At 40.1% G+C, this 14932-nt stretch overlaps 1 protein-coding gene across 1 annotated transcript; it reads right to left on the bottom strand.

Moving 5' to 3' along the window:
• Positions 1-5100: 5100 nt before the first annotated feature.
• LOC121503727 (cyclin-dependent kinase 5 activator 1-like) lies at positions 5101-9740 on the bottom strand. Its single transcript, XM_041778267.1, has 3 exons — positions 9272-9740; positions 5684-6299; positions 5101-5592 (listed from the first exon to the last, which is right to left on the bottom strand). Exons 2-3 carry the CDS (start codon positions 6197-6199, stop codon positions 5101-5103), a joined length of 1008 nt encoding a protein of 335 aa, XP_041634201.1. The 5' UTR covers positions 6200-6299; positions 9272-9740.
• Between the last annotated feature and the right edge of the window lie 5192 nt (positions 9741-14932).

Raw genomic sequence — 14932 nt, 5'->3', positions numbered from 1 at the left:
TACATCTATTAGTTTAGAAACTATATGCAAGCACAGCAAGTCTATCAAGCTTTCAAAATGATGCATGTGATGCAGAAAAGAGATGGTTGGTGTTGTAAGAGTTCTTTCTAGACTGTTGTGAAACAAAAATCAGAAGAACAAGAGTGTAAGTAATGAATTAAATAGTTTGCTGTAGAATATGCTGAGAATATTGGTGTAATCAGCAAGCTAGCTAACCTGCATCTGTTGTAACCCAGTTTTACATCTAGGGCCAAGATAAGCTAAAAGCTAAATTTTGTTTTTGTCCTATTGTTTACCAGGTGTGTCTTGTTACATGGTTAAAAAAAAGATCATATTTACAGGACAAAGATAGCCAGAGGTCACATCTCTAAAGGGCTGTAAAGTAACTTATGTTGGCTTGGTTACACAATTGTGCAACTGAGGACGACATACTCTAAGTGCTGATTTAAGTCTCATCTTCTGAACATGTCCTTTATCAATTTTAAATGTCAATTCATTTCATTTTGAAATCAGTCAAATGGAGAAAAAAAAGCCAGAGCCAGAATCTTAGAGTCACTACTAGCTTACAGTAGCTCAGTTAGCTTTGCTCAAACTGATTAAATCCAGACATTTCTCAATTCTGACAGCAAACCAACAGTTGCCGCCAAATGTAAGGAACTCACTATTCTTTTGCCTTTCACTACAGGGAATTAGAGGCCCTACATTTAAAAAAATGTAGTCAGAATAATGTAGGAACATAAGAAAATTAGAAGAAGTAAAGGCTTAACGGTAACTTATGTTAGCTTGATTACACTACCCTCAGGGCTGTGTTGATACACTTGCTAACTCAAGTTAGCAGCTAATACAAATCCACCAGTGTATCTTTTGTCATATTTAAGAGTCCTGTTATATAATAATAATAATAAAAAAGATGGAACAACGATGACAATGAAAGTAAAAAAGAAAGTACATTTTTTGCCTAGTCCCATTTAGTGTAAATTGGCTTAAAAAGCTAGCTAGACACGAGACATTTTAGATTGCAAATAAACACCTTGAACCTACAAACACCATACTTTTGTTTATCTCTGTGAAATAATTTTCAAAAAGAAAAAGGAAAATCTGAATAAAACTAAAAAGTTGGTAGTAGCATTTTTAAATGGCTAAGCAGCTAACTTTTGTTCGCTACATTGTTGCAGTGTAAATGCTGCTAACTACTGTAGCAGTATGCTAATGGAGGGCATACTTGCCAGCTTAAATTTCAATCTTCTGATCACATTTTTCATCATATTGATTTTTTATCTCATCAGATTGTATTTCTAACCAGGCCACTTTTAGCTAACTTTAGCTTGCTAAGTAGGATAAACCCCCACCAAGTCTGTTTCCACTTTACTGCAAAATCAAACATCCATAGCTAGAAATTAAATGCTGACATTTTGGCTTCTTACATGTGATTTAACATGCCTTTTGAGTCATTACAGCCTGATAAGGTCTTCTTTGTTTAGTGCTTATGTGCTGTGCAGAAACTGGAGGCTTTAAGTAATCACAAAAATAGCAGGTCTTAACTATTGAAGACCGAATTGGACATGGATCCACACATCCTATTTCTTTCTGTTTTCTTGAGAGCTTTTTTTTGAGATTTCAGTTTATACATCCCGTATACTCAGGATAACAATACTGGTTATCCATGACAATTTCTCATTATTATGGAAAGCTTAACAAAATATAATTGACATTGATGTAGGCCAACTTTGGGCTTCTGTACTTAGCAAATGGTCAGTGAATTCTTTAGATTTAACCTTCTACAGATAACAGTTCTTGCTAAGATGGTTAAAAATTTTATTCCTCCACTGAATATTGGTAAGAGTTAAATCAAAGCAATGCGCATAAACATCTTATTAGTTCCTTTAAATCAGTACTCTGCGTTTTTCTTTTATCAGCTAACTTGCCATCGTAATACTCCCACCAAACCTTTTTCTCAAAGTTAGGATCTTAAAATGAAACAAATTTATAAAAAGCTAAAACTCAACACTTCTTTAGGGGAATGCCATTCAGAAATGCTACTTGTGAACTGTTCAACCCATCAGAAACAGCTAGGAAGAAGGTCGTGTAAACAGGCTTGTTTAACATGGATTCAGTCTTCATGTGCATATTTGTGTCGTGAGGTTTGACTCTGTATCAAGGCTACATTATTTTTACAGCATGGTACCTACTGCAGCCCAATCAGTTCACATCTGAACACACAACACAACCACTTGCATCATGGAGACACCCAGTCTGGAAACATGTATGGCATTCTGTTTTTCTTGACAAATATTTAAAGTCTAAGCTTGTTTTGTTGATTAATCATTTTACACAAGAGGCCGAATGCAATAATTTAGAATTTAGAACAGAATGCTGAGTGCTCCAGCTTTGGATGACTTCAATCTCTGCGTATTTTGCAAAGTTACATATAAACTTCACCGTGTACTGAAATCACCAGCTTTCCATTTTCACTCCACGTCCTTGCAGCCCAAACATAGTCCCTCTTTTCTTGTCTGATACATGATGCAGATACAATGAGAAAAAAGTAGTCCGGATGTTTTTATAGTCTTTCTTGTTCATCAGTCAGAGACTTTGAGTTGGCTCATGTTTCTCTTTGTGTTTTTTGTATGAAATAATGAGTCTTTCGAACGATATGGCACAAAATCTCTGCTTGGTTGAAGAAGCAGAGCTTTACTTAAATTGCAGTTTATTGGCTACAGTTAGACTTAGTGATGTGACATCGTCAAGGCTATTGAGGCTCTCCATCGATTTTAGATGTGCAGTTCAACTCTGGGGGGAGCTTGCTGAAGTTCCAGAGCAATCTCTTTTGAGCCTGAGACTTAAAATGAAGGTCTCTGCTACAGACTAAAGAAGAAAATAAGTTTGGAAGAATGGGGCATGTTGAGGATGTCCAGATTAAATATGGGAAATGTGAGATCCAGTGTATTTAAAGGCGGACCCATACTGATCCTCTTTGTGAAGACAACTTTATTGGAGTGGGTACTGAATCTTCCTCTTCAACACTGACTGAAAATGTTTTAGATGTTGCACAATTTTACATCCGCCAAGGCTATGGAGGGTTTTCCAAATGAGGACTCAGTTTTGAAGGGGTCTTTAAGGCCCATGAGCACCATGTATCCGAGAATAGTGGAAATCCTGAAGCTTTGGCTTGTCGTTACCAATGTATGAACTGCAAAGCCTCTCACACACTTTCCACATTAGGGAGTCCTTGAGGCGAGCTGCCTAGATGTCACATCACTGAATCTAGCCCTCAGCAGTTCAACGTGGCGACCGCTCAGTTTCTTCTGTTACACATTTTGCGGTGTGCCCAAAACAAAGCAGCATGCTAGGAAACCTATAGAAGCACACATGCATGTCAAACAACTCAGTGAATAAGTAAGCCATCAGGTCAGCGGACCAAAGAGTCTTTAAGTATGCGACAACTGGATTGGACTAGACTGCACCAGAGAGGTCAGGCCAGTTCAGAAGAGTGGATGGACAGAGAGAGAATGTGTGTAGTTTTAGTTTGTAGCAGTATCTGCGAAGAGTGTGAGAAAAGAAAGATGAAAGAGGAGGGGGGGTCAACACTTGAAAGAGCAGAAGAAGTCCCTCGATATGAGCAGTGACGGCATCATCAACACTTCGTTTCTGGAAAAAAGTCACAACTTTTACACAACTCTTTCTTATCAGCGCCACCAATCATTCAACGTGAATGCAATGACCAAACTGGAAACCATTTTCTCTTTCTTTCATTTCTTTCTTTTTTTCTTTGTTCAGATATAAAATATTATCTTCTGATTGTGCAGGAAAGCACCAATATGGACTGCATGAGAAAGTGCAAGGGAAACAGGAAAGAAATTATTCCCCATGATAAATATGTAGAGTAAGTATTGCATTTTCCCATGTTTTTGTAAACACAACTTACAGAAGGGCCTTTAAAATGATTATTTCTCCGTACCCAGACATTAGCATTTCATACTGAAATAATTGATCTCCAAATCTGTAGCAGATTTACATGGAAAAAACACCAGTGGTTCCTACAGTACTTAAATATGTGAGTGAATCATTCTACAGATCTAATTCCCCAAATACAGACTAAAATTCACAGTTAAACAAGTTGAAAATAGATGTTTTGTGGTTAGTTCTGGCTCATCTATACTGTGGAATTATTTCATGTTTCAACAGTGGGCCTGGCAGCCAGACTTGCTAAGTGCAATGATCTTGGGCAGGACAATAGGAATAAGGGAAAGTGGAGTTGGCAATAAGCAGATGGCCATGTGCAAGGACATATGAAGTGAACTCATGCAAGGTGCTTCGTGTTTTTCTCTACCCCATCATTGCTTAGAAGTAGAACCATATGGGCACACAGTATTGTCAAATCATTTACTTGTATCACAATTATAAGATTCACTATCTATTTGTAAATCTGTGTTGTCTGGCATTTCTTAATCCATCATTTCTACCAAAAGACAGAAAAATCACTTCTTATCTCACTGGAAGGTAAATGTCAGACTAAAGCGTGCCCTGAATCTTAAGAAGAAGAAGAAAAAAAAGATAACTATTGTTACCACACAACCTTATGCTGTCACATCTCCAACCCTGCAAGCAAAGCAACTGATATAACATGGCTTCCCTTTTCTGTGTTATGAAAAACAAATGATCATTTCTCTGCCTTAAAGCTTATTATGGTGACAGCCTGAGTCAAGCGACCCAGGTGTTGGATATCAACAAGTGGCCTGAAAGTCTTGGAAATCTAATCACATCCAATAATGTCCACTAATGCTACGGCTTTCTTGCTGTTAAAGTGACTTGTTGGCTAATTGCCGCCTTCAGGTGACACATTACCATCAGCTAAAAGCCTGTTAGTGTTGTTGTGGCCCATTGCTTCAACATAATGGTTTAATAGCTAAATTTAATGCAAGAAGCTCTTTGTTCTGGATCAAACTGAAAATTTAGTACATGATAAACCAGCAGAGATGCCAGACAACTTTAGCGCTCCAACATATCGCTACACAGCATTACATTGATCCACCCATTCTCAACCTTCACTTCAACAGTTTTCTATCCATCCCTTCTTCTTTCCCCCCTCCCAGCTCCCTCTTATCGGTCAAGGCCTATGAGGAGTTTGGTTTTCTCCTCCTCTTTCTTGCTCTCGTTCTTCAGATCAGCAAACACCTGGGTAAAGAAGTGAGGGTCGGTGTTGATCTGCAGCATTTTGCCGCTCATGCGGTTGATGATCTCCAGGCAGCGGTCCCAGAAGGCCTCCTTCTCTGCCTCCACCAGGAAGGGCTTCAGTGGGTAGGAGATCTCGTTGCCCATGTAGGAGTAGGACAGGTAGAGGCAGGTGAGCAGCGAAGCTTGCAGCTCGCGCTCTGAGGCCACCTCAGATGATACGACGTCACGGCACAGCATGTAGAGGAAGACCACATTGGCCGGAGTGATGAAGCCCTGATCCTGCCAGCCCTGAAGGAGGAGGGAGCGGTCCACGCTGCGCAGCCACAGCACTGGATCTGTCGGGGAGAGACGCTTCAGGCGGTAACACCGACGGCAAAGGAACTCGCCAAGGCTGCGCATCAGTTCACTGGTAGAGGCCTTGGTTGGAAAAGAAGAGGGAAGATTTTAGAATGTGACTGAATGTAAATAAGGAAGGATCTTTGACTAGGGAGCTAAGACTTTTGATTACCTGGACGATTACACGTTTTGGGGTGCCAGCTGCAGTTGACGGCTGAATCCCAGAGCCTGTGAGGGAATTCTTTTTGGCAGTAACAGTAACTACATTGGCCAGGGTCTTGGAGGTGGGCAGGTGGGAGGAGGTAGTGGTGGTGGTGGCTGAGGGATCCTGGCTCGATGAGTAAGAAGAAAGGTTAGCACAGGATTGAGACTTCTTCAGCTTCACACTATTGGAGGTGGAATTAGCTGTAGCAGTGGCATGGCCATCTGGGGAAGTCCCTTTCCCACCATCTCCACCTTCTGACTGCAGCTTCTTAGAGCCCTTTCTCTTCGCCGATACAGCCACAATGCGTTTCCATGGTAACACATTAATGATAGATGGGCGCTTGAGGGACTTAGCAGCTGCTGTGGCAGCATCTTTAGCATTCTTGCTGTTCTGTACCGCCGTGTAGTGGCCCACAGTGGCCGGGCCATCCTCAAACAGGACCGCCTTGCGGTAGCTGGGAGACAGTGACAGCACCGTACCCATGATGCCTGTTAAAGAGTTAGTGATGGGACAGAGGAAGCGTGGAGGTGGTGGAGAGCTCTTTGATTGGCTGAGAGTGCCTCACTCTTTTCAAAAGTTAAACCTGTGGGCAAAACAAAGAAGAATAAGTGGATACAATGCAACAATACACTATTTACATCAAACACTTCATAACAGAATGCCAAATTATTATTTGTAGCTATCCCCTTAATGTCATCATAAGAGGGTTGAATAGTCAGCAAACAGCATCTATGAAGACTGGGGATAGGTGCCTGTTTATCTACTGCAAAAATGCCCTTACAGTCATCTTAGCTACCAAGACATCCAAAAAATCCTCTGTACACTCAAGAGGACACTAAAATATTATTGAGACCTCCAGATTTCTTGTCAACAAAATTGGTGATCTAGTGGTGGGTAGGCACCCAAAAGTGGGTCACACAGCCATTTTAAGTGAGTTGTGGATGTAGTTCTGGAAAGAAATATCTGGCAAAAAGTCATTAATATGCTTTTATTTTGAAGGAAATGTCTCAGCCTCTTTGTTTCATTTTATCTTTTGTTCCATTTAGAGTCTAAACAACCCAATTTTTCTTTAAAAAACAAGTTTCTATCGAATAAAATTTAAGAAATTTGAGGTGCAATTTGTCATTAAAGAGGTAGTGGTGGGTAAATCAGTTGAGAACCACTGTATCAAATTTTTGTAAAGCTACTCTTTCCAATGGAATTTCAATTCTGTTAATATTGTGGAGAATGTTAAATATATGATGAAACGTAACGTAACGTAACGTAACATAATATGATGTAACTTCTTATTCATTTTCCTGGGTGAGATTAACTTAAGTTTTGCCAGCCTATTCAAAAGCTTTCAGTAGCATCTGATAGTCTTAATCAGATGGAGGTTTCTCAATTTGTTTTCACTGCCTAAATAGCTCTTTCCATGGAACTTGTACAAACTTATCAAAGAGAAATAGTTAGAAGTCCTGGAAAGGTATTAAAACAAATGGTAAATGTTTTATTTTTCTTCAGGTTTAGCTACCATTTATATGCTCCATGGAAGCCCTAAACAAAATGCATTTATGTTTTTGTTAGTTTTTTCAAGACTTATCTATGTCAGTCATTCTCAAAATAACCAGACTGGTGTTACAGGTACTGAAGTTAGTTTCTCAAGCTCTTAAAAAATACCCCCACCAAAATTAACTAATCAACATGGAAACCAGCACTGTTTCCACTAAATCAGGGGTGTCCAAACTATGGTCCTGGGGCCAAATGCAGCCCGAGGTCCATATATGACTGGCTCACAGCAAATTCTGTAGATGAAAAATGGCCCACAAGACCAGACTGCACTGTACTTCTTAGTTTCAGCAAAAGGCAGAGCAACGATGTTACTTCTGCAAACAAACATTTTGACAACAAAATTAATGTTTTTGTTTAGACAAAACTGAGACAAAACTGTAAATGGTCAACATATTGGAAGCCAAATTAATAAAGATATATAAATGTATAATGCCTTGAAGGATTATGGCAGCAAATGGAACAGGGCCTGAAATCTGATTAGCCGCCCCAAAATCTATAAAATGATTGTCTACTGGCCTTGTCAGCCATCAACTTAGCATTTATGCCTACCCAATCACTAAGCATATCTTAACTTGCATTGGATGAGTTTTACTAACCTAGATATTCTCAATGGGGGTTGATCGATATTGTTTTTTTCAGGGCTGATACCAATTGCATTTTGCATTTGCATTACATAGCTAACTTGCCTCTCACAAAATGGCGGTCAACGTACAGCCAGCCAGTCAATGAGGTGTCTATGTATATCATGTCTATGGTGGCACCCAGGCTTAAGTGTTGATTGTCTAGAACTCATGTGAAATCTAGCAAATCAGACTGTGTTGTATGCAGGACACATTTGTCGAGACTGTGGAAGTATAAAAAATAAAGCCAGAGGGGAAGACACACCTTGTAGTGGAACCAAAGTAGGGCACTTTAATTCGTTAACTTCTTTAACATTGGTGTCTTCTTTTTTTTCTAAGTCTGCTTGGGTGAAAAAGACATTCAAGGCCCCAATATCAGCTTCTGGAGAACTTTCAAGAAGCCAAGATGTGGTTGTTAGCTAAAAGGCTAACAGGTAGCATCAAGTTTAAGGATTGTCTCACCTTTTATAGCCAATTTTTGTTTTTGTGAGGAACAAGAGGAAAAAAACAAGTAAATATTTTTGTCTTGTTTTCTATTAAATTAGTTAAACCTTTTACACTTAGCTTTTTTAATATTAGTCGTTGGGAATAGGAAGTAGCAACACTTACAAAACATATGAACAATATTAAATGGTAGCCTAACTGAACATAGCACATTGTAGCCCAGCACATCATTTTTGGTAACAGAAACAAACATGACTTACAGGCCATATGGTTAAGCTTTAACTACATAATATTAGTTCGTTGCTAATACAGTGGCACTGTTACAAATGTAGCTAGCCAACTGTATTGGTTACCTTAAGGAGTCTGCTGTTAAGCTCTATGCCAAATCAAAATAGCACAAATTTGGTAGAGGGGGCCCAAGCTGACCTGATACTAATTTTCACTTGGTTTTTACTTCCTTTAATGTCTTCGAAGCCATATTGTTGCTACATAAAGCATATGTATCGCCTGTCACGGCAGCGTAACACGGGCCTGCTGCTGCTGTTCATCAGTATTATATAAGAAGCAAGATAAGGCCACAGAAGCACGGGAAAGAAATGTGCGCAAGCATCCATCTTAGCTTCAAAATGGAAGCCTGGAAAAAACAGCCCCTCCAACACACGGCAGCTTCAGAAACATCCCATGATACACCTGGGCTCAATGTTAATTATAAATGATAAAGAATGTACTGCTTTTACATTTAATGTTTACATCATCTATTTTTAGCAACATCCCACATAAGCAGAAAAGAGCTCTCACACCTGTGCAGTGTGGTTCTGTCGACATTGATGGGTTGAAAGCATAAAACAGGCCATGGAATTTTACTGTATTATGGCTGTAATATGTTTCTGGGTTCCATTAGTGGCATTATGCAGCAAAGCAGTCCTGTGTGTTTTCCTACCTTCTATTAATCGGCTCTTCTTGTGGAATCCATAAATCACACCTTGACCCGTCTTGCTGCTGGGCAAATGCGGTCAAAATGTGATAAAAACCCTACAGCCCTTCTGTTCGGTTAACACACCGCCAACACGAGGTGTCCTGGCGTTAAAACGACTCCTTCCCTGATAATGGATAGTCCCTGGCGCTAAAGGCCCACAGGTTTAAGCGGCTGCTGTGTTATTCTTTAGATCTTCATTTTAAAAAGTCCCTCGGTCGTGGATGCGGATACAGATGCGAGGCAGATGCGAAATAGGCTTCACTCCCTCGCTCGCAACGAGTGAGAAGATGTCTTCCATTGAGAGTCGAAAATCTCTACAGTCAAGGCTTGTTGACTTTCCAATGCGACGCTCAAAGCTATGAAGCCTCCCTCAGATGCAAACACATTAGCACGTATCCCTTAAAGAAAACAAAATCAAAACAAAGGCGGAGAAAAAAAAAATGCCACCGTGGATTCCTAAAATGGAAAGCAGCGTTTTACCCTCAGCTATGCAAACCTGTCAACGATAGAGGGAGGAGAGAGAGAAGGACCCGTTGCTTTGATGCGGGCATCTGCAGTTATTCGGGTTGGATGTGGGGGAGAAACGACGCCTTCTCATTGGCTGCTGCCGGGATGCTGCTGCTGCTGGCCGTCGCTGTCGCAGCAGCGCCTCTAACGCCATTGGCCGCCGACAGGTTTGAGCCTATCGGAGGGGTCGCTGTCCGAGGTGCTGAAACCAGCCGAGCAGATGTGTCAAAGCTGCTCCGCGGCGGCACGGATGGAGGCGGAGAGGAGGAGAGGAGAGGGGGTTGAGTGCTGAAGAAGAACGCGGAGGTTTTTTGTGAATCAGTTGAGTGGGCTGAGACCTGCTTAGCAGTGTGAGGGTGAGAAATCCGCCTGCAGACAAATGTAGGCTTGAACATGAGCTTAAATGCTTATACATAACCTTAACCAAAACCTTTGATGATACAACAGGCATCCTACCAGTGATGATATAGAGCCCCACATCACTCCACCTCAAGTCTTCAGAATACCTTTAAATAGTCTTTGTCCACGTGGTATCCCTCAGAATCAGACCAGCCACACAAGCATCAGTAAGATATTATTTCACCATTTGCACAAAGAACTTAAATAGACATAGATATATATAGCACATAGTATCTGATTTGCTGTTAAGTAGCAAATGCAAGATTTTCTAATCTATTGCTAAGGCAGCTCATAGGGAAAAGGGGAGGACTGGGAAAAACCTGCCGCTGATGTGATGTTGCCAAGACTGATAATGATTTATGCTTCTTAAACAATAATGCATTGGTATTTTCCAATCACAGCTAAATGTTTCTAATGAAAAATGTGGTAATCTGAATTTGGGATGAAAAAAGTATGATATTGAAGCAAAGAGATAGAAAAATATCCTTCAAAATTAAGCACGTCATAGTCTTTGTCACATTTTTTACAGGCACACATCTGCAACCCACTGAAAATGGCTTCTGCAAGTTAGTGTTGTCCACAAACAACCGCCAACATATGAGCAGTATTGTTTTTGTTAAATGAAATTATTCAACTCTTGACATTTTCTTTAACCTTTGAGAAAGTGCTTCATGAACCTCAACTGTGACATTGGGTGAGTTATTAAATGGATGACCAGCTGCTGTTTTTGTTTTTTTTTTTTTCATTAGAATAATAACTCACACCGGTCAGAGACAGTGAGATTGAAGATGAACATGTAGTTTAAGTGAGAGAAGATAAAGCTCTGAAATGTACACTATATTGCGAAAGTATTCACTCACCCATCCAAATAATTGAAATCAGGTGTTCCAATCTCTTCCATGGCCACAGGTGTATAAAATCAAGCACCTAGGCATGCAGACTGTTTCTACAAACATTTGTGAAAGAATGGGTCGCTCTCAGGAGCTCAGAGAATTATGAATTCCAATTCAGTGATAGCATGCCTCCTGTGCAACAAGTCCAGTGGTGAAATTTCCTCGCTCCTAAATATTCCACAGTCAACTGTCAGTGGTATTATAACAAAGTGGAAGCGATTAGGAATGACAGCAACTCAGCCACGAAGTGGTAGGCCATGTAAAATGACGGAGCGGGGTCAGTGGATGCTGAGGTGCATAGTGCGCAGAGGTCGCCAACTTTCTGCAGAGTCAATCGCTACAGACCTCCAAACTTCATGTGGCCTTCAGATTAGCTCAAGAACAGCGTGTAGAGAGCTTCATGGAATGGGTTTCCATGGCTGAGCAGCTGCATCCAGGCCATACATCACCAAGTGCAATGCAGAGCGTCGGATGCAGTGGTGTAAAGCACGCTGCCATTGGCCTCTAGAGCAGTGGAGACATGTTCTCTGAAGTGACAAATCGCCCTTCTCCATCTGGCAATCTGATGGACGAGTCTGGGTTTGGCGGTTGCCAGGAGACGGTACTTGTCTGACTGCATTGTGCCAAGTATAAAGTTTGGTGAAAGGGGGATTATGGTGTGGGGCTGTTTTTCAGGAGCTTAAGATTGGTCATTTCAGGGTTTAGGATGAATCATTTTGATTGGACGACACAAAGCTCAAGATGAGACATCTTTACTGAGTTGACTCTCCCAAGACTTGGAATGGACCGTTATTTTTGAGACAATAAAGGTATTGCAGCGAGTCATCTTCACTGAGTTGGATCAGGTATAACATGGCTTGTCTTTTCAATTTTAGACTGAACAACAATAGTCTTAGATGGACCAACAAAAATGAGCTAGATCAAGAAGGATCAAGAGTCCTGGGTTTGACCAGATCACACAAAGCTTCGGATGGACCATCTTAGACGAGTTCTATCTGATATCACATGGTTTGTAATGGAAAGTCTTTGCAAAGTTTAATTGGACAAGATGGGCCTCATTGATGTGTTCAACTGCCTCAGTGGAAACGCAAATTTTCAAGGTATTATCCTCTAGCTTCTGCTAGGGGGAGGTAGTTGAAAGAGGTGGTAGCCATGATGGCTGGGTTATGGATGATGTTTTAGGCTATGCTTTAAGCGGGCCAGGTAGATGTCCTCAACTACTAGAAGTTGGGTCCTAGTGATGTTCTGGGCTGATCTGATGTTCCTCTACAATGTTTTCTAGTCTTTCTTGGGGCATCTGGCAAACTATGCTGTGATCTGTAGAAGGTGACCACAAGGTTTGGCAGCAGACAGGCTCTCCTTAAGTTTTCTTGGTAAATAGTTTTCTTAGTCAACCAGGAATCTATAACCATCTCGTTTGTCTGCTTATGTTTATGAATCTTAGATCACTGAGCTGTTAATTTCTGGCCCTCATCTTTATGGAGAGTAGGCACAAAACCTGTGTTTCCACAAACTTTTTCATGGCAGTGGCTGCATACTAGTTTGGCAGTCATGGATGAGGAGGACATACAGGATCAGACTCAGCACACCACTGGGGTACAACAGTTAAGGACAAGGGGGCAAGACTTTTGAAAGCAGTATTTTCTTAAATAATAGTAGGTAAGCTATCATAAATCTTGTGCTCCAATAGTTCTCATTATCTTTGACAATTTCCATTCAGAGTTAATTATACCAGAGGTAGGTGGGATCTTGCATTGTCATTAAAACATCACTGATTTTACCAAAAATAAAAGGAAAACAGATGGCAAACACAGCTCAAACATGTGTTGATAAATGTGATTTACCTTATAATAGGCCAGGTAGGGTCCAGCATCTGCAGGTCCTTCAGCTGGTGCTTCCAGGCCATTTTAACTGCTGGTGAGGTGGTAGGTGTGCTAATAGGTGGGGAAGCCCAGTAGCAGCTTCTCAGTAGGTGCTCCCAGAGAAATACAATGTGAAATAGAGGAGTTCTTTAAGTAACAAAAAATATTAATCTTAGAGTTTAATACATTTGTTTGATTTCATCATTGAGATTGGTGTAATGTTTGTGTATGGTCTTACAATGTTGTGATGGATGTGAACACCAGTGTCAAAAGAGCTGCTGTACAGTGGGCTGTTGTGTCTGGTAATTGGCTCCCAGTGACCGTGGAAGTCATAGGTCAAGACATTCATAAAGTCCAGCCGACTGCTGATTTTGGAGGGATATTTTCATTAGCAATAGTAGAAGATTTGAAGACTTTAATGGACACATACAACAACAGGTACACTGATAGGTACAGGAAAAAAGCTGGGATGCTTTTCTGTGAATATTTTTCAGAGGACTTCCCATTTCTAAGCTTAAACATACACTGTGAGCGCTGTGAGTAAAACTTACGTTAAAATTTCCTTGACCTGATACGACATGTCAATAAAGGTAGTAGGGCTGGGTTAAAACAAAATTGATTTTCTAATTCAGATCGATTTTTATTTGAATTTTCGGTAACGATTCATTTTTTTCAAAGATTGATCTTTTATTACTGACTGTTAAGTCTATGTTGCACTTTATTATGTTGATTGATCAGATGTGTTGGTCAATAAAAAGTATTTTCAGGAAACAAGTTTGGGGTCAGTTTTTAGTGTGAACTTTAATATTTTAAATATTGGGCCTAGTTAGAAGGTTTCTTATTAATAATTCAACTGAAAGTATAATTTCTGCCATTAGTTCTCTAAGACCCCCTTGCACATTCAAGTAAAACAGGTATTGTAGCTGGAATATCCCTCAATGAATTGATATTGAATTGAATCCAATCAAATTGGAAATCGAATCGAATCGGGACCTTGTGAATCGAAATCGAATCGATTCAGGAAATCAGTGACAATACCCAGCCCTAAAAGGTAGGAAGACCAGCAACGTTGGCAGATAGAAGCAGCTGAGTCCTACTGGTGTCTCTGGCATCATCCTCAAAGGCATTTTACCAGCTCCTAAAAGCAGAGCCAACAAGATCTCACATTAAATCCATGGAGTACAATATTTAGAACAATAAAGCATTTCACAACTTGCCTGTTTAGCAGCTCATTTGTTGGACCAAAATAAGAAATTTGAATAACCAGCCAGGCTGAAATATTTCCATAAGGTTTCTTTTTTAAGAGATATCCCATCAACTATCCAATAAGATTTGAGTCATATTCTGTATTGCATGGGGATTGGGTATAATTTCTTTCGTGACACTCTGACTTTATAACTATCCTCTTCATCCAGTTAAAGGTTTACCTTTCCATTAAAATGAAGGGATCGTCTAAAAATTTGCTGTCCTCTCCCCAACATCCCTCCAGCACCACCTTAAGATTGACATATGTAGGTTTGGATGGAATGGTTTCAGAATCCTTTGCTTTATTGCTGCCTATCTGGTACATACCGTAAATCAATGTCTACTTAAGAAGTAATGATCACAAATTCAGCAACCTCCTGACTTTCTGATGCCTTTACACTGATTACAGTTGAAACCTGTCAAAAATGTTGTGTTTCATTCAAACACACTGTTAACCTGAAAGTTGTTTGTGATCAAATAATTTTAGTAAATATTACTTAAAAATGCTGCGTTTTTTTTTTTTCCATTACTTAAGTCATTTTGGTGTATTCTACTATTAGCCTATAATGTGACTGTAGAGTGTACTTGTTGTTTTGAGTTGAATAAACTTAAAATTTCTATTTTTTTAACTTAAACTTTGGGTTTACTTATAGTATTAAATGCGTCAAGGTGTTGAATTCTGACTAGCTGGTTGAATTCAAACTTGTCTTGGCTTGTTT

The sequence above is a fragment of the Cheilinus undulatus genome, linkage group 21 (genome assembly GCF_018320785.1).
Source record: "Cheilinus undulatus linkage group 21, ASM1832078v1, whole genome shotgun sequence".
NCBI classification, from domain to species: Eukaryota; Metazoa; Chordata; class Actinopteri; order Labriformes; family Labridae; genus Cheilinus; species Cheilinus undulatus.
This window is presented reverse-complemented; position numbering and strand designations above follow the sequence as displayed.

Bases quoted from the DNA above. Each gene is read 5' to 3' on its own strand.
- LOC121503727 (XM_041778267.1), bottom strand. From the start codon at position 6,199: ATGGGTACGGTGCTGTCACTGTCTCCCAGCTACCGCAAGGCGGTCCTG. The intron at 5,593-5,683 runs GTAATCAAAAGT...TTTCCAACCAAG, and splicing joins CAAAACGTGTAATCGTCCAG to GCCTCTACCAGTGAACTGAT.